The 22,151-nt window shown below is 44.3% G+C and overlaps 4 protein-coding genes and 1 long non-coding RNA gene across 5 annotated transcripts; 1 reads left to right on the top strand and 4 right to left on the bottom strand.

Annotated features, from left to right (window-relative positions):
* Positions 1–424: 424 nt before the first annotated feature.
* On the top strand, positions 425–5,578 carry LOC4328371 (uncharacterized). Its single transcript, XM_066307150.1, has 10 exons — positions 425–1,397; positions 1,493–1,663; positions 2,967–3,114; positions 3,191–3,341; positions 3,435–3,554; positions 3,633–3,713; positions 3,799–3,997; positions 4,083–4,314; positions 4,394–4,575; positions 5,254–5,578. The coding sequence occupies exons 1-5, from the start codon at positions 1,140–1,142 to the stop codon at positions 3,496–3,498; spliced, it is 792 nt and encodes a 263-aa protein (XP_066163247.1). The 5' UTR covers positions 425–1,139; the 3' UTR covers positions 3,499–3,554; positions 3,633–3,713; positions 3,799–3,997; positions 4,083–4,314; positions 4,394–4,575; positions 5,254–5,578.
* A 418-nt stretch (positions 5,579–5,996) lies between these two features.
* LOC107277315 (uncharacterized) lies at positions 5,997–6,797 on the bottom strand. Its single transcript, XM_015769592.3, has 2 exons — positions 6,562–6,797; positions 5,997–6,420 (listed from the first exon to the last, which is right to left on the bottom strand). Exons 1-2 carry the CDS (start codon positions 6,643–6,645, stop codon positions 6,298–6,300), a joined length of 207 nt encoding a protein of 68 aa, XP_015625078.1. The 5' UTR covers positions 6,646–6,797; the 3' UTR covers positions 5,997–6,297.
* A 500-nt stretch (positions 6,798–7,297) lies between these two features.
* Positions 7,298–8,091, bottom strand: LOC136355323 (uncharacterized). The gene is made up of 2 exons (XR_010739491.1): positions 7,959–8,091; positions 7,298–7,519 (listed from the first exon to the last, which is right to left on the bottom strand). It is a non-coding gene; the product is annotated as an uncharacterized lncRNA (long non-coding RNA).
* Positions 8,092–9,209: 1,118 nt separating this feature from the next.
* LOC4328370 (uncharacterized) lies at positions 9,210–13,227 on the bottom strand. Its single transcript, XM_015770778.3, has 6 exons — positions 13,128–13,227; positions 12,589–12,721; positions 12,244–12,347; positions 11,310–11,454; positions 11,082–11,222; positions 9,210–10,979 (listed from the first exon to the last, which is right to left on the bottom strand). The coding sequence occupies exons 1-6, from the start codon at positions 13,166–13,168 to the stop codon at positions 9,516–9,518; spliced, it is 2,028 nt and encodes a 675-aa protein (XP_015626264.1). The 5' UTR covers positions 13,169–13,227; the 3' UTR covers positions 9,210–9,515.
* A 6,254-nt stretch (positions 13,228–19,481) lies between these two features.
* LOC4328369 (SNF1-related protein kinase regulatory subunit gamma-like PV42a) lies at positions 19,482–21,728 on the bottom strand. The gene is made up of 2 exons (XM_015770780.3): positions 21,139–21,728; positions 19,482–20,367 (listed from the first exon to the last, which is right to left on the bottom strand). The coding sequence occupies exons 1-2, from the start codon at positions 21,669–21,671 to the stop codon at positions 19,635–19,637; spliced, it is 1,266 nt and encodes a 421-aa protein (XP_015626266.1). The 5' UTR covers positions 21,672–21,728; the 3' UTR covers positions 19,482–19,634.
* Between the last annotated feature and the right edge of the window lie 423 nt (positions 21,729–22,151).

Raw genomic sequence — 22,151 nt, 5'->3', positions numbered from 1 at the left:
AATTGCACGGCAGGCTCGGGGAAGAAGGGCAAATGAGTCTTTTTCCATGTCAACTCACATGTTTGGATGGCAAATGTGACGGGAGTGCTATGAATCGCAAGAAAATTGGTGCCCTGTGCCTTTGGTCGAAGTGAAAAATGTGTTGTGCTATTTTTTGGTACCGAGTTTTTTCTTGTGCTATGTATCGAATTTTCTCTCTAATAAAACTAGATATCCACTTGGTTTGTTTCTTGTAAATTTATCATTACAAAATTTTTTTTCAAGAAACACAATCAAAAGAAAATGTCCATTTGGTCTATTACTTCAAAATTATCATTGTGTCACCGCAAAATAAAATTTTAAAAACACTGTCCAATTTTTGGCAAGAAACACAAACAAAGGAAAGCTTTGCATTTGGGCGCTGGGCATGTCAGCGTCCGGTTGCATTGCACCCACACCCACCGACCGAACCGCTCCTCCGCTTCTCCTGGAAGCGCGAGTCGTCGCCGTCTCTCCTCAGTCCTCGCCTCCCCTCCCCTCCCCTCCCCTCCCCTCTTCCCTCTCCGGCAAGGCAGCAACAGTGCTGCACCACCACCACCGCCACCGCGGCCTCTCCTCCTCCCCGCCGCGCCGCGCCACGCCGCCATGAACACCAACACTCAAACCGGCGGCGGCAACTCCGCCCCCCGCGATCTCCGCCGGCCGGCGAGATGGCGGCATGTACGCCCTACCCTCCCCGCCCCGTCGACCGATCCACCTGCTCCTCGCTCCAGGCCGCTCTGCTCCGCGTTTCTGATCCAGTTCCGGCGGCAAGCCGGAGCGGCAGCGCATGCGGCGGCCACCTCCACGGCGGAGGGCTCCGCCTCCGTTCTCGTTACGCCGGCGAGTAGCCCTGCTTTGGGCCGGCCCAACAATTCACGGTTCCGGCCCAACATTGGTAACGAGCCGAGCTGAGTCCAAGCCGAGCCGCTGTTTTTTTAAGCCTCGCGCGTGCCCGCCTCTGCTGTTCTTTCTCTCGCCCTCTGCTGCTGTTCCCTTCTCCTTTCTGACACGATCAAGAAACGATCAAGAAATCGGCTGCTCCCACTTCTCCTATCTGCGAGAAGAAATCAAGAAACCCTACAGAGGAGAGGATCGGGGGGAACAAGATTCCTGAAGCCATGAAACTGAGTCTCATTTCCGACGGCGACATCCCCGACAGCCAGGATGATCAAGGCTCCGGTGGAAGAGCGGATGGGCGACAGGTCCTAGAGAGAGGAGGAGGAGGAGGCAAGAGGAGAAGACGGGTTTTCTTGGAGGAGGAAGACGAGGACGAGAATGCGATGAAAGTTGATGAAGAAGCCGTGATACTTTCCTGCGCGCGTGGAGGCCCTGCGGGCGTCTCGACGGCCAAAATTGATGGATGCATCGATAAACAGGTGCGTAGTATGGACCTATGCTTATGAAGCTGTGGCTTTTCCTTCTTTCATTGTGTGAACATGAAAAGCTTAAAGATGCAGTTCTGCATGCGCAGGATGGACAAGGCAGCAGCAAGCAAAGAAAGAAGAGCTGCAGCACGGTTATGAAGCTACAATTTAGAGAAATCGGATTGCACTGCTCTTTGAGGACATGCGGCATCAGCAGATTCGTACCCACACCTTCAACATTCTCACATGAGGTCTTCTCCAAGATAAAGAACAATAAGGTAGATTATTGTGACTTTTAAGTTCTTGCAGACTAACATGTCTTTTCTGTTCATTTCATTTGTTTACTTGATGAAATTGCTATGCTAGATTATTCTGAGTTGTGCCCTCTTTTGAGTGAAAATAATTTGAGGTTTCCTTAGAAATTTTGATGAAGTTGGTACTAAACTTCCTTACCGTGTGCCTCTTCTCAAAGAATTAAGTCCGTGCATTGAGGACACAACAATCATCAGCTAAGCCTCGATATTTTTACGTTTTGTTAAAACAGTTGCATCCGATGAGAGAAGTTCTTCACTTTGTTGGCTTATGATTATTAATTGCTAGCACTGAATTCATGTCGCAACATGATTTTGTATGAACAAATCCGTAGTAAAAATTGGTAAGTTCTGTAGCTGTGTAGCATTACTCTTTTTTCCCCTGATATCATGTTTATATATCCTGTTTTGTATTTCCTCAACATATCATATTTTGTTCTCATTGTTCAACGGAATCAGGTATTCACGGTGCTCTACAGTCCTTGTTGTTTTATGTTGCAATTCTTTCATTCCATGGAGCCCTTGCTTTCAATGAAATCTGTCATGCATGAGAGACGCCCAGGGGTATTTTGGCTAGCTCCACAAGGTGGTGGGCTAGTTGGCCTGGGTTCGAAGCCTCACCCCTTCTATTTATTTGATATTAGGTCATTCCCTAATATTCACGTTTTTTAAAAAAAAAAAATCTGTCATGCATGTTATCTAAAAAGCTTCTTGCATGCTATGTAAATATGTGTCTTAGAGAATAGAACCATCATACAAGTATATACTAATTTCTCGATTATAGTGGAAGTGATCAATACTTATGTTCTATCGAAACTTTATACACTCAGAACTTTCGCTCAGTCGACGTGATTTTGAGAAGTAATCCATGATCTCTTGCCTCCTGTTCTTAGGTAGCTCAAACATTCATACGATAAACATTGTTCTGCTCCAAGACTAGAAAATCTCTACCCATATTGGTATTATGCTTCTAGCTTGTCATCAAAACGTGAAGGCACTTCTTTAGTATGCTATGACCTATTTGAATTCGAATAAATTTGCATTATTTTTAAGGTGTTGTGTTCACTGAAAAAACAACATGTGGTTTGGCAACATACAAGTTAAATTTTATTTGAGTCCCTCCAGTCTGTTCGTGCTTGATCAGAGTTTCATGGTTATTATCTCTAGTTGTTCCCTGTTTTGTCTTCTAACCTTTTTTTCTTAACCTTTGTTGTGCTGTTCCTAGCTGAATAAACTGCAGATGAGTATAATTAACTTAAGTTTCTTGTAGGTCGTATTTGATATCTACAGATGTAAGGATGTCATTCGACACTTAGAGAGGCCTATCAGGAAGAGATCTGCAGTTCTGCAGATTCTTCCATTAAAAGATCTTGTTGCTGTAGTGTTATGCTCTGGTTTGAGCTTTTTACTCAGCAGAGGTAATTATTAGAATTTTGTAAATAAATTCGATGAAAAATGAAATTTGCTCAAACACTAATCTCTCTTTTGCTGCAGTAACAAATAAAATGATATCAATCCTCAACAGATATGACGATGAAATAATTGTCTCTATATTCTACAACAAGGAGGACAAATCTGTGATTACAACTTCTTCTCGTTTGTTTGATGGCTGCATGTCTCGTCAGGTCACATCAACCCCACTTGAGTAAGGAACCTGGAATCAGTTTCTGTGTACTAGTTGCCATTCGTGGTCTTACTGTGATATCTTCTAAACCGTGATGTTGATTTGATTTCACAGGTGCATTAGGTCAAACAAGCAGAATAATGGTCAGCAGATTTTTGAATCAGAAAATATAAAATAGCCAGATAGTGTGGACTTTGATGCACCAAATGCAAGAGCATTGATACAACAACGCAGGTATATCATTTTTATCATGTAACTATAAACCTTGCAATGATAGCCAAACAAACATAATATTTGTTTTTTTTTCTGCAGCACCTACCGAGTTTTTGACTTAAAGGATTATTCTCTGCTGTATCAAATACCTGATGTGAATGTCCATCAAGTTGTTTTTAGGTACACCATTGTTTACTTCTTCTACTGTGTTCATTTGTGGATTTATTTTATTTTTTAATCCTGAACTTTCTCCTTTTTTTCTTAGGCCATCATTGTTCCTTATAAAGCTGGAGCAGACACATAATGTCTATCCTTTCAGGATATTTTGTGCTCAGAACTTTGAAGAAACACACTCGTTTGTGCTTGTTGCTAGCTCGAAACGACCTGATATTCAACCTCTACATGACAAGATGATAATAAAGCAGAATTTTGCGAATGAGAATGGAAACCTCCAGATACTTGATGTAAGATATATTTAGTATTAATCACTTTGTTATTCATTTTGTTGTGCACTCCTGATCCTTTTCAATCTTCCATATTTTAATGTAGTTGCGTAGTTCAAAGATCACCGAGGTACCTATTGGGATATATGAGTTCCATGCACTGCATGGTAGAAACCTATTCTTGTCTTTCCAGAATAACTCAACAGAACTGAGAGATCTTCAAGGAGATATAGTGAGAAATTTTGAGGATCATGTACTAGATGAACTGAATTGCGTGGATGATAAGTTGTTCATAACAAAAGATGAGGATGTTATTATTTCTGGATGCAAGTCAGAAGGTAAAGATATAAATATCAACTGAGATCTGCTACACTGTCAAACAGATGATTTAACAAGAATATTCATTTTCACTTTCAGGTATCGGAGCGGTGCATATAAGCTCCATAGAAAGTGGAAAATGCATTACAGACATCAATACCAAGGTTATTGTTTCTGCATTGTCATATAATCCTGAGTTGAATGAGATTTACATTGGGACGGCAAAGGGGAAGGTGCAAGTATGGAGTGCCTGATTCTACACGTTTTTAACCATGTCAATGGTAAATGCATTTTCTTCAACAGTTCATTTTTAATATTTGTACTTTTTTATTCTCTTAAACTTGTTTACCATTTCAAAAATTAATTGCAGCTTCTCCTTAGTTTGGTGTCTAATCGTGATGTACTTGTGTTGGAGGGTTCTGATAATTTCGTTGATCACTCAATTGTCATTTATGTTGTTTTTAATCTTTCTCTTGTACAGTTTCATTACTAAAGTGTTGACCTATTAGACAAGGAAAATTTATGTGCAACCCAAAAATGAAAGGAAACCACCCTACACTTTTTCTTTTTATCTGACACTTCAGCATCCATGCCTTGATACAATCTATTGGCTATACTAGAGCTACTTTATTTAGATCAGGTTTGTTGTCAAGTTCATAAGTACTGTATTTCATTAATATAAATTATACAAAAGTCACGAGTAGTTATAGTCAAAGTAACATTTTGGAGAACCATGAAAAGGCAAACTGCTGTGTAAAAAGAATGGGGGTATCTGTAGTTTGGTCATTGCATCTCTTTTAAGGTATTATAAGTACCACAGTCAATGATTAAACAATTCATAACTTAGGCAGCCTCATATTTGTTGATGCTCCTGCCACTATTTTTAGTACATCATACCATTTTTAGTACATCATAGATTCATAGGAGTATCTTGTTAAGTTGTTTCTGTGTACTTGCAGGCACTGGCAGATCTTGACATTCTACCACATCAGATACTGCAGAAGTTGAAAAGCCCCAATAAAGATAGCTGATCTTGATTGAAAACTTTCTGAATTTCCACGATCGTATCCATGTAAAACTTCAAAAAATGAAATGGATGGCGCTTATTGAGTTGTAGTCCTGATTGAAAACTTTCTGAATTTCTCCACGATCGTATCCATGTAAAACTTCAAACAATGAAATGGATGGCGCTTATTGAGTTGTAGTCGTCCGGTAGCGTTGTTTCTGCTTTGTTCATTCATCAATATTGGGATGTTCAGATTTTTGAGGCAGTTTACCTCATCAGATTTTGAAGAACCGTGTTGAACTTTGAGGCAAAAACTTTATAACATTCATATACTACGGTGCCAAAACTTAATTATGCAGCATTGTGCAACTATCCATAATTCGGTGCTCGGCCTGCGAGCCATCTCGTTCCAAAAAGAAATGATCTTGGCCGTGATAATCAGATACTGTATAATCTTTTCCTGTTCGAAAAATACGACAAGGGGTTTCTAGTTTGGATTGGTTTGGGTTAATTTATATTCTGAATTCTAATCCTGATGATTCCTGAACCGTTTATAAACTGACTACTGACTCAACTTGATAATGGAACTGAAGTGAATTGGTGAAACATATCATCACCACACCAACAGTAAAAAACATTACCATCATAAGCTGATAGAGCAGTCCAAAACCATTAAAAAGAGAGGTCGTGCAAAAAAAAAAATCATCATACGCCATCATATTTGTGGTCTAAAACATCCTAGGATACCTCATATATGTAAGTAATTAACTGCTACTCTCTACTATTAATAACCTAAAAAGTGAGTTGAAACATCTCATGTCTGTTCTAGAGCAGTTTCAAGCTGCTGCTAACTACTCTCGCTATCCCATAAAAAACAATGTATTGGATGTGACATATTCTAATATACATCCTAGTAGATGTGACATATCCGGCAGATTAAGTTTTTGGGACAAAGTGAGTAAGATAATAAGCGTCTAAAGAATTAATTATCCAGGGCTCATTTTTTGCCACTTTTCTTGAGACCGGCGCCTCCAAGTGCGCCCTTCTGCGCCGCCTTGGCCCTCAGCTCCTTCAGGGCCTTCTCCTCCTCTTTCTTCTTCTTCATGTTTTCCAGATCGGTCTGTACAACACATTATGGTCATCAACCATAATTGATCATCAATAATGTTATTGATGCTAGTTTCAGTTTCTCAAATTCAAATATATTTTCAAGATGCAATCAATCGAGCGATGTGAAAAATACGATTTGAATGTGTGATACCTCGTCGTAATCCTTCTTGGCGGCCTTGGGCGCCTTGAGAGGCTTCTGCTTCCCGCCGTTCTTGAATCCCCCCGACGACGACATGGCCGGACTCCGGAGGTATCGGCTGATTCCGGGACCGGAGAGCTCGCCGGCGATGGACAAGAAGCTCTCGATGGATGGATGGATCGATCTCTCGCTGTTTCTTCGACCTGACGGCAAAGGCGATCCGTCTAGTTTTAAAGCAGCGGCGTACGTAGCAGAGGTATATATATGGATATCGAGGCATAATAATCGAAGAGGATGCGTAGTTGATACGTAGTCGTATCGGATTAGGCCGTAATTGGGCCGGGCCGGATGTGTCACAGGCAGGTGGGCCTATGGCCTGCAGCTCTTCATGGTGTGCCGTAGCTAACTGGGCCGTACCGGTATGTCATTGTCGGCCTTAGTTTATCGGTAGGAATAAATCTACTTTACTTCCCTCATCTCTTACCCTTATCGAAACGCCTCTCTCAACCGTAAAACCGGTTATAATGCATACCTATCTTTTAAAAATCGGTGCGAATCAACTCCTTAGATGTGGGTCTTGCCTGTTGACTCAACGAGTCACCCATGGTCAACCGTCCACGTCAGAAAAAAAAAAACTACTTACGAAACCACCCAAGAAGTCTATTTGTACCGGTTTTTGAAGATAGGGGAGGCGTTATACTTGGTTTTATGGTTGATGGAGGTGATTTGATCATGAGGAAGAGATGAGGGAGGTAAATCAGGACTTATTTCTTACAGTTTGAGTCTTTCAGAGTTCAGAGATCACAAGAAGAACAGGTTTTTTTTGGACCGGGTGAAGAAACTGAGAGAATGTTGAAGATGAAAGCTATTAGACGCCTCTTGTTGTCATCGCCGCCTCCTCATGATGTTCCGTGATTAATCCTCCAATTCGATGTCTCCGATGATGCACATATCGATCTATATATAAACCCTTCAGAAAACACCTCGAATTAGTCTCTCACATGCGTTTTCATCCATCAAACGAGTGTATTTCATGGTGAGTTAATCACTTAAATCTATGAGTTTTGCCCTTATTTTATCGCGTTTATCGTGTACTTTCTTCGTTTTTTCTCCGTTTCAAGTTATAAGACTTTCTAACATTGTTCATATTCATATAGATATTAATAAATATAAACTATAATTGTTTTTAGATTTATTAACATATATAGATAATGCTAGAAAATCCTATAACCTGAGACGGTACTCCTTCCGTTTCATAATGTAAGATTTTCTAGCATTGCACACATACATATAGATGTTAATGAATCTAAACATATACGTCTAAATGAATGTGGTTAACACTAGAAAGTTTTACGCCCGTGAAAGGGAGGAAGTAGTAGTTTTTATGGTGGTTTTAAATCTATACTTACATGCGTGAAGGGTCTCCTGCCGCTGTTCCTCCGAGCGGTAGCCAGGATGGCGGCGTGCCTGGCGAGCCGGCCGGCGGCGACGGCGGCGGCCGCCACCGTCCTGTACCACGGCGGGGCGCTGCCGAGGAGCCCCCGGCTGCAACGGCTGGTCTGCCACGAGCTGCTCGACGGCGGCGGCGGCGGCGGCGACAACTACATCCTGCATTTCGCCGTCGCTGTGATGAGGTCCTTGGGCTGAGCTGAGCTCATCTGAACTTTTTCTAGCTTAGCTTGGCCTGAGAAATACAGTTGGTTTACAAAACGTGAAAAACCGTTGGTTGTCGGTTCGTGAAAACAGATCGGTTTTAACCGGTTTTTGTATGGCGTTGACCCAAAAGTCTCGTAGTTTTCAGTCAGTTTTTAGTTAATCGGTGAGGAGCGTTTTTCACCTTTCCGTAAACATGCCACTTACCTCATGCAATTCTTTTTGCGAAACAAATGAGAATTTAACAACAGAAAAAAGGTGCAGAATTTCATCAATCCCATGCCTTTTTTCTTTCTTCGATTAAGTTTAAAGAATTTCTTTAGTAGTATTGATTGACTAATAGGAAGCTCTCTGAAAAAAGGAAGAAAAGAAATAAGGCAGCTGATGATTGGAAATCCAGAAGAACGTGCATAGAAATATAGAATTAGCATTGTTCAGTTGTGGTCATATGTAGCTGTCGGCGTCGGCAGCGTCAAAGTGCAGCAACGGCCACATGGCCTTCCTTGGTGACTCAAGTTCAACAAACAATATGTGCAGGATACCATCATGTTCATATACTCGTATGTATGATCATATCATGTCACATGATGGTACTGCTGATGATTTAGTATGCTTGAAGAAAACATTGGAATCTGCTCAGTTCTAGATTTTTCAGTGCTCAGACAAAGTTGATATCCTTTGCAGTTGGCACTTTATACTAGTATCAATATTAAAATCCTGCAAGAGACAGCTTCTTTTGTTTCCAGCCCAACATCAGGTATGCATCAGCATCAGACAGTTGAGCCAAACTGTATTTATAAGGTTCCGGATCACAGCTGGTCACAGCCTCCAGATGCAGGAACTCCTCAGGTTCCAAAGCCAAAGATCCAAGAAATGCTCTGGCTCATGTGCCAGCATAGATCTCAAAGACAACAATTTTATCACACCATATCTGCATCTAACAGTTCATCTCCAGCAAAAAGAAAAGGTTGGAAACTTGAAATGCATACAAACTCACATGCTAGCACTAGCAGAAAGAATCATCACTTATCATTATAGCCTCATCAATGGCATCTATACAAGATTGTTTCACTTTCAAATATGAGCACAACAAAGGACCACACCCAAACCAATATTGTATGGTATTCCTAAATATTGCCATTTAATTTGGTACTATTCTATCTAGGCATATAGCACTGCAAGCAAGATTACCACCACCAGGAGAGATCCCCTGATTCCTGTGACCACCACTGACATTGAAAGTTGCTTTGAGAGAAGTTCATGAAAGAACACAACCTGCTGAAGCCTGAATACAGTTTTGTGGCAGCTCATAGTCATTCCTTCCTCAGAGCACTGATCCGAGCAGCTAGTTCGTCGAAATCCGGCATGCTAGGGTGTACAATCCCCCTGGACTTGTCTGGCTGCATTGAAATGGACCGAGCAGGAGCCTTAGGCTTCACACCCAGGTTGCCAGAGTCTGAAGGGAGAGATACAGTTCTTTCTGGAGGATGTTGGGGTGCCACTTCTCTGTTAGACCGTTCTCCGACTCCATCAGCAGGCTGATCAGCTCGAGGTCGAGGGGTCCTTGATTTTGTTCTTGTTTTATGCTCTTCCCTATCAATGCCTTTCTTGCTGTAGTGCATCAGAAGCTTATCCATCACCCTTTCCTCATCATCACGGCCTCCGCTGCGTGGGTGAGCACTCCTACTCCTGTGTTTCCGATGAGAACTAGGTGCTCGGGGCAAAAGATTGCCAAAATCAATCACACTGTTAGTCTCATCCTCATCAGACTCGTAGTCATTGCCACTTGCTGATCCACCCTGCCTGCTTCCATGTTTTCTTCGTTCACTCATTCTCTTAAAGTGTCTCGCATTATTGACAGCATCATCATCTGGGGGCAGCATATAGCCAACTCTCTGGTCATAATCATCATCTGAACCATTTCTTCTGCTTGAATGCCTTCGTCGGCCACCAGGAGTTTGGCTTGTCATCTTTGCCTCATCATCATAGCGATCACCATGTGTAGGTGGCTTTGCACTTTTCCTTCTGACAGAAACGGGCTGAAGGGTATTATCATCAGCCAGTCCATCTCTCTGGTGACCAATTTCCCCAGTGCCGGCATGCTTGTAATCATCAACAGCTTGATTTGTAGAGTTTGGTTTGACATAAGGTGGACGCATGTTAACTGCCTTCTCTGGCATTTTCTGCCTGTCTTGCACAGACTGCCCATACTCATCACTTGCTTTGTAGGGCTTAGAATAAGGAGGAGCTTTGTTCAGTGTTTTACCATCCAAAGAACTAGCTGGCTCAATTCCTTGCTTTTCTAGGCCCAGAGTTTTAAGCCCCAAGTCGGCATGTCCCCAATTGTGATCAAGGCCACCAGCCATGCGCGATCGATGGACATGGTAGCCTTTCCCATCAGACTTTTCAGCAACATCTTCCTTGGGTTCTGCGTATGGAGGAGCTGACTTGTCTGCATTCCTCAGTTCCCTCTGGTGGTGACTATGTTTTTTGTGGTCTTTCTTTAACTCCTGATCATTAATTTGCTTCAAGTCCGAAGGAGGCACATCATAAGGTATATCTGAGCGGTTCTTCCTGCTTTTCTCCCCAACCTTACCAATGGCATCAGGGATGACATGAATATCTTTAGGCTTTACCGGCATCTCCTGCTTCCTCTCATGGACTTCAGGTGTCACTTTAGATTTTCTTTCATGCACAGCATGCCTATCCACCTTAAGTTCATTGCATGCTGATGCTTCAACTTCCACACGCTTAAAAGAACTCTTGTTTTGAAGATCCTGCAGGGGGGAAAAAATCAATTCAGCATATAAGTAAACCTACATATATTTAGGATGGAATGCATGTAATGATGTGATTCAGTAAGTTCACTAAAATTTTACATGTTTATTTTGAGGTACACCAGATATCTTTCGCTCCAGTGCCTTGGAATTAAATGGGACCGAGAATTCTTCAGCTATGCTTTGCATCACTTGCAACTTCTCTTCATTAGTAAATGACTTGTTCTGAAGCTTCTGAACAAACTGGCCACATAAAGGTTGAGTTAATCAACATTGGTGTGATACGAGTGAGCAACTCAAAACACATCAACAAGGACAGTATTTAAGCACCTCAGAGCTAACAAAAGGCTCGACAAAACTCCCGTATCTCTCCGTGAACATATGTCTGAGGTCGCACAGTTCAGGCAACTCAGGAAATCTAGCAGTGGCAAAAATTAGAGTTGACACAGCTTCCAAGGCTTCCTGAGGACATTCACTGTAAATGGGCCACCAGAGTTAGTGATCAAAGATCAATTGCAGCAGAACAAAAGTTGTATATTAAACGATTGCAACAAGAGCTGTATCCAACTTTGTAAACATGCACCTACTCAATTGCTACTGTCACCATAAACAAGTTTGTTTCAGTGTAGTATGGCATGCCAGGACACTTTGATATATACATATCAAGACATTGTTAAAGAGAAACCAACGACAGCCGATCCCATTTCCCGAATACTTTGTGATCTCTTAAGATTAAGGTACTTAAACAAATCAAAATCATCAACAAGCTATGAGCAGCTCTGCAGTTTCCAGATCCTGTAAGTCTAGGAGAACAACATAACGGACAACTGCAGACAATATAAATCAATAGCAAAGATTAGGTTTGCTTAGCCTTGAGCCCCTTGACTGAACTTATGTTGTGTTTTCTATATTTAGGTGGAATATACATGACAACTGGAGTTTGCCATGTCATGAGAATAATTGATTAAAAGAATCAATCTATGCCAATGCACTAAAAGCAAGAAATGAACCATTCCCATAAGCCAGGAACCAACACAGCTAATTAAATAGAAAATCTATATGCAATCATACTTGGGTTCAAACTTCAACAGCTCATAGATATATCAGAGCAAGAAAATATAATTATGTGTGTGTGGCAGTGGTCAACTAAAATATAAGACATCATACACTGCGATGAGAAATTAACATAAACTTGGAACGCCATGTCTCAACTCTCAGTATTGTTTCAGTTGTCTTGATATATAACAATAAACATCAAACATACTTCTGTTTCTGCAGGTTGTTGAGCTGCTTCACTATGTACTCGCAGTACTGCTCGATCATATCATAGCAGGATGCTTGGTTCATCTCAACAATCAGTGCCTCCATCTGCAGCCCATTAAAATAAACAGCAGAAATCAGCAGCATACTTCTACAACCCTAAAAGGGGCTCTCATCAAGGATTCTTCAGTACAAAGCACCAATTTTTAACTGCACCGACACCTGTTGTGCTAACAACTGAAAAGAAAAACAACTCCAACTTTGCCCATCCAATTTGCACCAAGCTAGTAAATCTTTCTTCAAGAACACTAATCAATGCAAGCTGAGGCTTAGGGTTGGCAGGCTGTACCCGTCCAAAGGCGTGCGATTCAAGGCGATTGCCGATGAGGTCGGCGACGTCCTTCTTCATGAACTTGACCATCGCTTGCTTCTTCCGCCGCACCAGATCCAGCCTGGTCCGGGTGCACTTGATTGCGTGCTTGCTGCATCACAAATAATTACAAATCAAGAAATTAGAACAAGAAAAAAATCCCAAGAAATTAAACTAATCCAATCCAAAGGAAAAAGGGGAGTTCAAGAGTCCAAGAAAGAATCCTCAGGCATGCAGATGTGGGTTGGAGTAGAACCAATCAAATTCAAAATTCAAGCAACTGAAGAGCCAACCCCCTGATGCAACAACCCATCAAGCGAGCAAATGCAGTTTCTTAATCCCAAAAAATCCGGACCATTTAAACTAAACTACGCAGCTTGAAAAAGTTAAACAACAAATCGACAGCAAAGAACTCCAAGAAATCGATTTTGGACTCCACAAGAACAGCAAGGGGAACTTCAAGAACTGCTAAACCTGAAATCCCAAGAACCACTAATCAGCTTGAAACATTTCTTTACCATTTGTTGTAGAACTTGGAGTTGAGCAGGCTGTCGAACATCTTCGTTCCCTTGTCCTTCTCCTTCTCCTCCTCCTCTCTCCCGTGCTTCTTTCTCCTCCCCTTTCTTCTCCCCCTCTCTCTGCTTTAACTAGTGGCAGAGGAGGAGATGGGAGGCAGAGAAAAGCCAAAGCTTAATGGTGGCGTCAAAGCATGAGAAAAGATGAGAAAAGGAGATGAATTTGGGAGGAGAGAGAGAGAGAGAGAGAGAGAGAGAGAGAGAGAGATTGTGGGGTGGAGGAGTGGAGGAAGTGGAGGTAGTAGTGGAGAAGGAAGAAATCAAACAATATGAGCTGTTGCTGAGGAGAGGCCAGGTGGCCAGGTGTCTCCTCCTGTTGCAGAAAAGGGGGAAAAATATTGGATTTTTAGTGATGGAAAAAATGAAAAATACTTCTGCTTTTTAGATGGAAGAGGTAACTGGTCTTCTGAATTTATACTCTTTTATTGTCCATTTGTGGTGTACTCCTTCATCTTATTTTAAATACAGTTATAGATTTTTTTTCTAACATTTGGCCGTCCGTCTTATTTAAAACTTTTTATGTTATCCGATGATAAAGTATGAATAATACTTTATATGTGACTTGTTTCTTAAATTTGTTTTATAATTTTTTTAAATAAGACGAACAGTTAAACATTGAATAAAAAACCCACTAAGTGTGTTTAAAATTGGGTGGAGGGAGTAGTTAACATGGCATGTAGCACACATTTTTAGGAAATCTGGCAGAAATGTACAAATAATAATAATCCTAACTCTACTGTAAGGGAATTATCTTGAAAATACTTTTACATATTACAACCATGATAGTACATGGGGAAAAAATCAGTACAATACTACAGTACATGGAAATAATCAAGATTAGCTAGAGTTTAATTTTTCTTATTCTTAGTACATGATAAGTGTCCTTGCCTTTCGTTCTTTCTTTTTCAGAAAATAAACGAAAAGAGAGTGCATTGAATGTACTTATTGTACACTCCATAAGAGATAATCAGTGCACTCACCAGATTGGGCCCCACCCACAGATTAAAAATAAATGTCAACAAAAAACTCTGCACCTCCCCAGCTCTCCTATGGACACCTTCAGGCTTCACATGTTGTACATGTAGGTAGAGAATCTTAATCACACCGATTAGTCTTAATAAGGCTGTCAGTGGCAGTATATGACATATAGATTATACTCTTATCTCCTCCACTTTACCAGACACAATGCTGACTCATTCTGCTCCACTTATCTAGCTCATGGAATAATCAATTATTAACCAATTCTCAACCCCCCCCCCCCTTTGTTAAGCTGTATAAAACTATATACACTGTATTCTGATTTCTGACCAAGTGTAAAACTCTAAAATAGTTTGTAAAATTGTAAGGCAAAGAAAATAAAAAAACTAAATTTTGATAAGGAAACAAACCCATATCTAACCTTAATCAAACACATACCAATTTGAAATGGAACTAGTACAAAGTTTCATATATTGCCAGAGACAATAGTCTACTCCAAAGTAGACCCCAAAATGCAAATATGAAAGCTACTCGTAGCTAACATAAGCAGCTGAACTTGTATCTGTATCTAATTAAGATGTGTGAAATGGAGTGGCTTCACTGACACTCAAGTCAGCATATATATACAAGTACACACTGTGCAAGCAAGATTAGTTGGGTAGAGAGACACAACTAGTCCTGCAAATTAATTACACTTTTTTTCGGTTAAGCTGGTGATCGATCGAGAGTAGAGGAGGACACAGAGCAGTGGCGATTAATGAGTTTTTTTTCCTTGACCGGCTAACTAACCTCTGTGAGGACGAACACAGCTAGGCAGGATGGCAGGCAGTCAGGATCTCATGAATCTTGCTGCATATGTACAGTACAATACAGTAGAGGCAATGCGTGTAGCTCATGAATTGTGATTGTTCTTTCGGCTAGCAAAAGTGGTCACCACTTTTCAGTGCAGGTGCAGCGTGTAACATTTGAAGAAGAGGAGATCAAAAGCTAGGCCAAATTTGGTGAAAGGCAAGGAGGCATACGGAGATGGATTTTTGTCCTTTCAGTGGATGTCTTTTCGTGTTGTGAATAATGTCTAAAAAAACAACAAAATTTTCAGTAAAATAGATAATATAGATATATCATTTTATAAACATATAAGTTCAAATTCGACAAATATAATTAGAAAAAAAACAATAAATTTGGCTATATGAATTATGCATTCAATTCGGAGTTAAACTTATTATTTTTGTTTGTATTTGTATGTTGAATTTAACTTGTATGTTTTTTTTTTGGGGGGAATTTAACTTGTATGTTATGGAGTAATATATCATATCTATATTGTTAAAATATTTTATGAATTTTAAGTGATACGTAAAAAAATGAGAAGACGTCCAAATAAGGAAAGAATAGAATTTCCGGTCATTTGGCACTACAGTGACCGATAGGTTACTACTGCTACTGGAACATTCCAAAGTGCATGCAAGTCCAAAACTTTTGCAGTGGTGAGTTACTAGGGGACACGGGAAAAACCAGTGAGGAATCAAAGAAGAAACCAAACACAGGTGGAGTTGGGTTTGTGGGTTGTGGACCTGTTTGTGTGTGTGGTTCTTGTGGATGCGAAGCTGGAGCCTGGAGGTGGTGGTACCCGGTGGGGAAGAATAACGACGTCGCACTAGCAGTAGTACAAAAGGTACAACGGCTACGCAACGGTCAAGTTGGGTGAGACCAAGGAAGCCAGGGTCCACAAGAAGAGGCGACGGGAGACGGGCGCCGTGGCGGATTGAGATCCTCTACCTACACGAAACATCGTGCTTTTTATCACTAACAAGTGAATATATGATTCGTTGAACTCATATGTCAGCGACAAAGAAACTTACATGCCTCCAACACCCCCCTATCAAAACACTACCACCACTACACCCCTATGCTTTTACTCTATATTAAATTAGCTAAGATAAGTATTTATTTAGTTTATTTTATGTAGCTTAAAAGTATTATCAGTTTAGTTAGTTAGCAAGTCTAAAAATATTAGCAATAAACATGATCTACAAAATTAGTTTGTGATTTCTCATCTTTTTAAAAGTAAAATAGATGATACTTATTTATGAGATTATTTAATAGTTTACATTAAAAGAATTTAGCAATAAAGACTAGTTTCAAACTTCCAATGATATTATTAAAGAGCTAAAATTTAATTTTTTTTTCTTAAAGTACTAGTTTACGCATTGCTTATTTTTGATGGTGACTATTTAACCTCCTCTACTATCAATATTAATTATTCAGTCTCATAGTTTATCTTCATTCTACACCCCTCTAATTTTAAATCCTGGCTTCGTCCCTGGCGGTCTCTCTCCGGCGCCGCGGCGGGCAGGCGGGAGGTGGATGTGATGTGGGGGCGGGGCTCCACTTCGCTTTTGGGTTGGGAGGAGGCGTTTGCGTTTTGCTCTGCTCTGGCGTGCGGGTTGGATAGTACTTGGATTAGATCGGATGACGAGGCAGGCTGGAGAGGGGCATCCGTATCCTGTTGTTGCGAATTGCCGATGTCACAAGGGGATGGAAATGGAACGATGGATAGCTTGCGATGTCACTCCGTCGCACTTCCTGCAGGGGAGCGAACAACATCCCAAGACATGTACTACCTCCATCCTATATTACTTGTCTTTTTGAGTTTTTATTTGTCAATGTTTGATCATTCGTCTTATTCAAAAAAAATTTAGAATTATTATTTATTTTGTTTGTCATTTGCTTTATTATCAAAAGTACTTTACATATGACTTATCTTTTTTATATTTACATTAATATTTTAAATAAAACGAATAGTCAAACATTACAAATAAAAAGTCAAAAACGTCACCTATGGGACGGAGGGAGTATGAGCTAGAGTTGCACGGCAAATCGTGACGATGCCCGCGCAGACTGGATTGCTAAGAATTGGGCCTTTAAATATGGGCAACAATGGGAAAAGAATTCTATGGACTGGGCCAAATAACGGTCAAATTTGCCGGAGACCGAGACGACGACGACCAACCCGACCAACCTCTCATCTCTCCTTGGCCCAAGGCAAACCTCGTGGGCCCCACTTCGATCGCCGAGTTTGATTTTGTGTCGGGAAAAGTACACCGAAGGTCCCTCAACTTGTCATCGAGTTACAAAATCGTCCCCCAACCGCAAAACCAGATATTGGAGGTCCCTCAACTAACAAAACCGTTTGCTTGAGGTCCTCCGGTGGTTTTGGACCCGGTTTTGTCTGACGTGGCGGGTGAGTCAGCGTGGGCCCCACGTGGGTCCCATGTGTCAGGCTGCCACATCATCTCTCCCTTCCTCCTCTCTCTCTCTCACTCTTCTCTTCTCTGCGCGAGTGCGATGGCCGCGGCCTCCTCCTCCGTTGATGCCGACGCCGGCGACCGGTTGAAGGGGTCAGCCACGAGCGGCGTGACAGGGCTGAGGGTGGCGGCCGACGAGGCAGCGACGGCAGCTGCAACGCGTGAGCAGGCCGCCATGCCGGGGTCGCAGCCAACGACCCCCGCCCCATCTCCACGCCGCCCTCGCCGTTCTCGAGCTGTCTCGGCAAGCCGGCTGGCGGAGCGAGGCAGGAGAGGAGGAGGTCGGGCGGCCGGCGATGGGCGACGGGCGACGCAGCGGCAGCGACGACATGGGAGTAGGAGGGCCGCCCCCCACGCCGCCACCGCAGCCGCCGACGGCGCGGGCGACAGATGTGCAACCATGGCGGCGGCCTCCTCGCTCTCCCGTCGCGCTCCCTATCGGTGCCGTCCGCCTCCGCCTCGTCCTCCTGCGCCCGCCCTCCCACTCCGACGGCCTCCGTCACCTCTCCACCTGCTGCCGTGGAGGACGACGGCGGCCTCCTTGCTCTCTCCGTCGCAGCTCCTGTTCCTCCGTGCTCTACGAGGACAGCACCTCGGGCGCCGACGACGAGGCCCCCGTCTCGCGTTGCTCGCTGCTGCCGTTCGATCTGAACCTGCCGGCCTCGTCCCCGAAGGAGCCGCCGCCACACCAGAAGGGCGGCCAGAGCAAGCGGAGCGGCGGTGTCGGCGGGCGAGCACAATGGCGGAGCAGCGGCTTCGGTGGGCGAGTGTGGCTGCGGAGAAGCAGCGTCGGTGGGCGAGCGCGGTGGCTGAGAGGCAGCGGAGGATAGGGAGCGGCGGCGGCGGATAGGGAGCAGCGGCGCCGACGGCCGCGCCACTCGCCCTCATCGTCGGCGGCGGCTCCGGGCGCGGGCGGAGCAGAGAGGCGTCCTCTCAGCTGTGCTCCTCCCTCGTCGGCTGCCGACCGCCGCCCGTCACGCCGGCCCTCCTCTCCGCCGCGCTCCCTCCTGTCGGCCGCCGACCGTGCCCGCCACGCCGGCCCTCCTCCCCTGCTGGCTGCCGGACGCGCCCGCGACGCCGGCCCTCCTCTCCTCGCCATCGCCCCTCCGCCGCGGCGGGTCGAGGCACGCGAGGGACCACCGGGCATCGGCGGCATGTGCTGGGTGGTTGCGGGTGTGGGGGCCACCGACGCCCTCCTCTCCTCGCCGTGCTCCTCCGCCGCCTCGCCGCCGACGAGGTCTCCCCACCACCCTTGACTCGCTCCCCTCCCCTTCCCCCGCCGTTCTCATCCCTACCCCTGTCGCCGCCACCGCCCACCTCACCGGCGCCCCCCAGCGGCCGCGCCCGCCCTAGAGCGAGTGAGAGGAGAGAAGAGTGAGAGAGAGAGATGTGGCAGAGAGAGAAGAGTGAGAGAGGGGGAGGGAGATGATGTGGCAGCCTGACACGTGGGGCCCACGCTGACTCACCTGTCACGTCAGACAAAACCGGGTCCAAAACCACCAGAGGACCTCAAGCGAACGGTTTTGTTAGTTGAGGAACCTCCGATATCTGGTTTTGCGGTTAGGGGACGATTTTGTAACTCGATGACAAGTTGAGGGACCTTCGGTGTACTTTTCCCTTTTGTGTCTGTTTGGAGAGTTTTTTGAATTAGAAGCATTTTAAATTCAGATTCTTAGAGATTGTAGGTGCATAATCCAAAAATTAAGTTCAGTGCAATACAGCAATAGCGTGGTTCAAATTAAACTCCTTCGGTTCCAAAATAAATGTACGTGCAGTTCAAATTAAACTACAATTTTTGAGTGTGTTACCAAGGGCGTGAACTAGTTAAAATTATTTTTTGAGTGTGTTACCAAGGCGTGTTTAGTTCACATTAAAAGTTCGATTGAAATTAAAACAATGTAACAAAAAATTCGATTGAAATTAGAACAATGTAACGAAAAAGTTAAGAAAGTTGAAAATTTACGTGTGTAGAAAAATTTTGATGTGATGAAAAATTTAAAGTTTGAAGAAAAAATTGAGAACTAAACCAGCCCAAACCGATCCATTGATGTTGATGGAAACAAAGCAAAATTCACAACACGAAAACAACCACATTGTGCCGACCATGGCAGTTTGCAGTGCAGATACATACTTTTCTTGTCTTTACGACAAAAAAAAAAAAAGTTGTCTAGCTTAGGATGTCGTGGAGCTCCCGGTCCTCGCCGATGGCGGCCTCCCTGACGACGCGGAGCACGTCGGTCAGCGACACCACCCCGGCGAGCAACCCCTCCTCGTCGACCACCCACAGCCGGTGCACGTGGTGCGCCACCGCCTTCTCGATCGCCTCCCCCAGCGTGCTCTCCGGCGAGCACGTCACCATCTCCCGCCGCCGCTCTTCGTCCTCGTCGGCGTCGGCGGCGAGAACGCCGGCGCGGTACATGGCCACCTTCTTCTTGAACTCCGCCACGGCGACGCCCAGCCACGCCTGGAGCTCCGCCACGGGGCAGTCGCGGAGGTCCGTCGCCGAGAACGTCTCGACGACGCGCTTCCCCCTCCCGTCCTGGAGCTGGAGGAGGATCCGCCGCGCGTCGGCGTCGTCGGCGGGGGCGGCGTCCACGACGGGGACGGCGGCGAGCGACGCGGCGCGCATCGCCCGGACGGCCTCGATCACCTTGGTGCCGCTCGCCACGGCGAGCACGGCGCCGCCGACGCCGACGCCGCGCACGGAGCGCGACAGGATGGCGTCCCCCAGCTCGGCGGCGCGCGCGCGCAGGAAGCGCGCCACGTCCATCTGCGTCACCATCCTGTACCCCGGCGCCGCCTCGACGAGCTCCGCCGCCACCACATTCTCCGCCGCGCTCTCCAGCGGCACCAGCGCGCGGTGCACCCCCTTGCTGAACGTCTCCATGCAATCCAGCACACTTGCAGTTCACAAAACACAAATTGTAAAAGGCAATCGTAAATTGCGTCACCATTCTGAAATTGTTTCTCTCTGTCAATAGAAACGTCTATATAAACTCACACTATCTTATGCGGGTTGTTTCAAAAAAAAAATGTTGTTACAAACTTATATTGCAAATGGACATATTAACAAGTAATTTTACAATTATAATTTAACACATACTAGAATAAGAAATTAGTTATATTTATTTATTGTCTAATTTTGTGAGCAAGATTGGAGTAGTTCACAACAACCGACAACGTGTCAATAAAAACATTTTTTTTTACAATTACACGTATCAACAGCTAAAAAACAAAGGTTTTGAATTCTGAAGAAATATTTTTTTATGTGTGTCATTCGGTTTCAGTTTGTAACAAGAATATGAGTATAGGAAAACAGAAGGAAATTTTTCATTACAAGCTGTAGAAAGAAAACATACAAAATTTTCTACCACTTAAACCTCTTGAAAGATTCCTATGAATTAAAGTGTGCATGTATTTCTATTTCTTCTATTCTTTTTCCTATTTCTATATATAGGTTAAAATTCCTTAAAAAAATCCTACAACCCGAATAAGCACTAATTATCTACACATCAACAGCTAATTAACTCCACGATGATGAGAAATCAAATTAGTGCAAATGTGCAATTTATTTATGATCTGATTTTGTCAGGAAGAAATAATGGTTTCTTCCCTTTTTGGCGAGGAAAGAAATTAAATGATTTGTATGGTTCAATTCAAGAAGACACTACCTGGTGTTTGGATGGAGAGTCCACAGGGTGAGGCCTTCGAGGGAGTGGCCGATGACGGAGGAGACCGGCACGGCCATGCGGCGGTCGAGGTCGACGGCCTCGCTGGGAGCAGCATCGGCGGCGGCGTCGTTGTCATCGCCGGCCTCGGCGATGTGGGCGAGGATGTCGAGCATGTTGACCATGCCGATGTAGTGCTTGCGGACGGCGCCGGTGGCCGGGTCGGACTCGAGGATCATGGACCCGCCGGCGCCGATCCAGTGCCCCGGCGGCGCGGCGACTGCGACAGCGGAGACGCGGGCGGCGAGGAGCGCGTTCGCCGTGTGCGCGAGCGTCGCCGTGTAGGGGACCTCCACCAGCCGCCGCTTGGCGCGCGCCAGCTCCACCACCTTCCGCTCCCGGAGCACGCCGCAGAGCCCCGCCCGCGCGCGCTTCGCGTCCTTGCTCTCGCCGGCGACGGCGTCGTCCTTGTCACCGGCGGCGTGGCCGCGCAGCAGCGCCTCCTCCGCCGCCGGTGTCCTCAGCTGCTGCGCCATTGCCGATCTTGTACTGAGTTTTGTGTGGAAGATTCTAGTGGTGATGAATCTGTGTCCGGGGATCGAGAGAGGCTACGAGTTTGCATTATAAACAGCTTTCGAGTTGAGAGGACGTGGCGAGCAGCAAGCATGCATGGGCTGCTTGTCTGCCGCGTGTGTAGTAACGTAAGCCTAGTGCTTTTTTTTTTCTTCTTCCTTTGCTTTTGTTTAACTAACCAACGAGTAAAGTGAAAGAGTGATGAATCATCCACTATCTACTACCTACTCCCTCCGTCCAAAAAAAAAAAAATCAAACCCTGAATTTCCGTGACAACGTTTGACTATCCGTCTTATATGAAATTTTTTTATAATTAATATTTTCATTGTTGTTAGATGATAAAACATGATTAATACTTTATGCGTGACTTATCTTTTTAATGTTTTAATATTTTTTAAAATAAGACGAACGGTCAAACGTTAGACTTGCCTTTTTTTTTTTTT

The sequence above is a fragment of the Oryza sativa genome, chromosome 2, assembly GCF_034140825.1.
Source record: "Oryza sativa Japonica Group chromosome 2, ASM3414082v1".
Lineage (NCBI taxonomy): Eukaryota > Viridiplantae > Streptophyta > Magnoliopsida > Poales > Poaceae > Oryza > Oryza sativa.
Note: the sequence above shows the minus strand (reverse complement) of the source record. Positions and strands in the feature narration are given on the sequence as shown.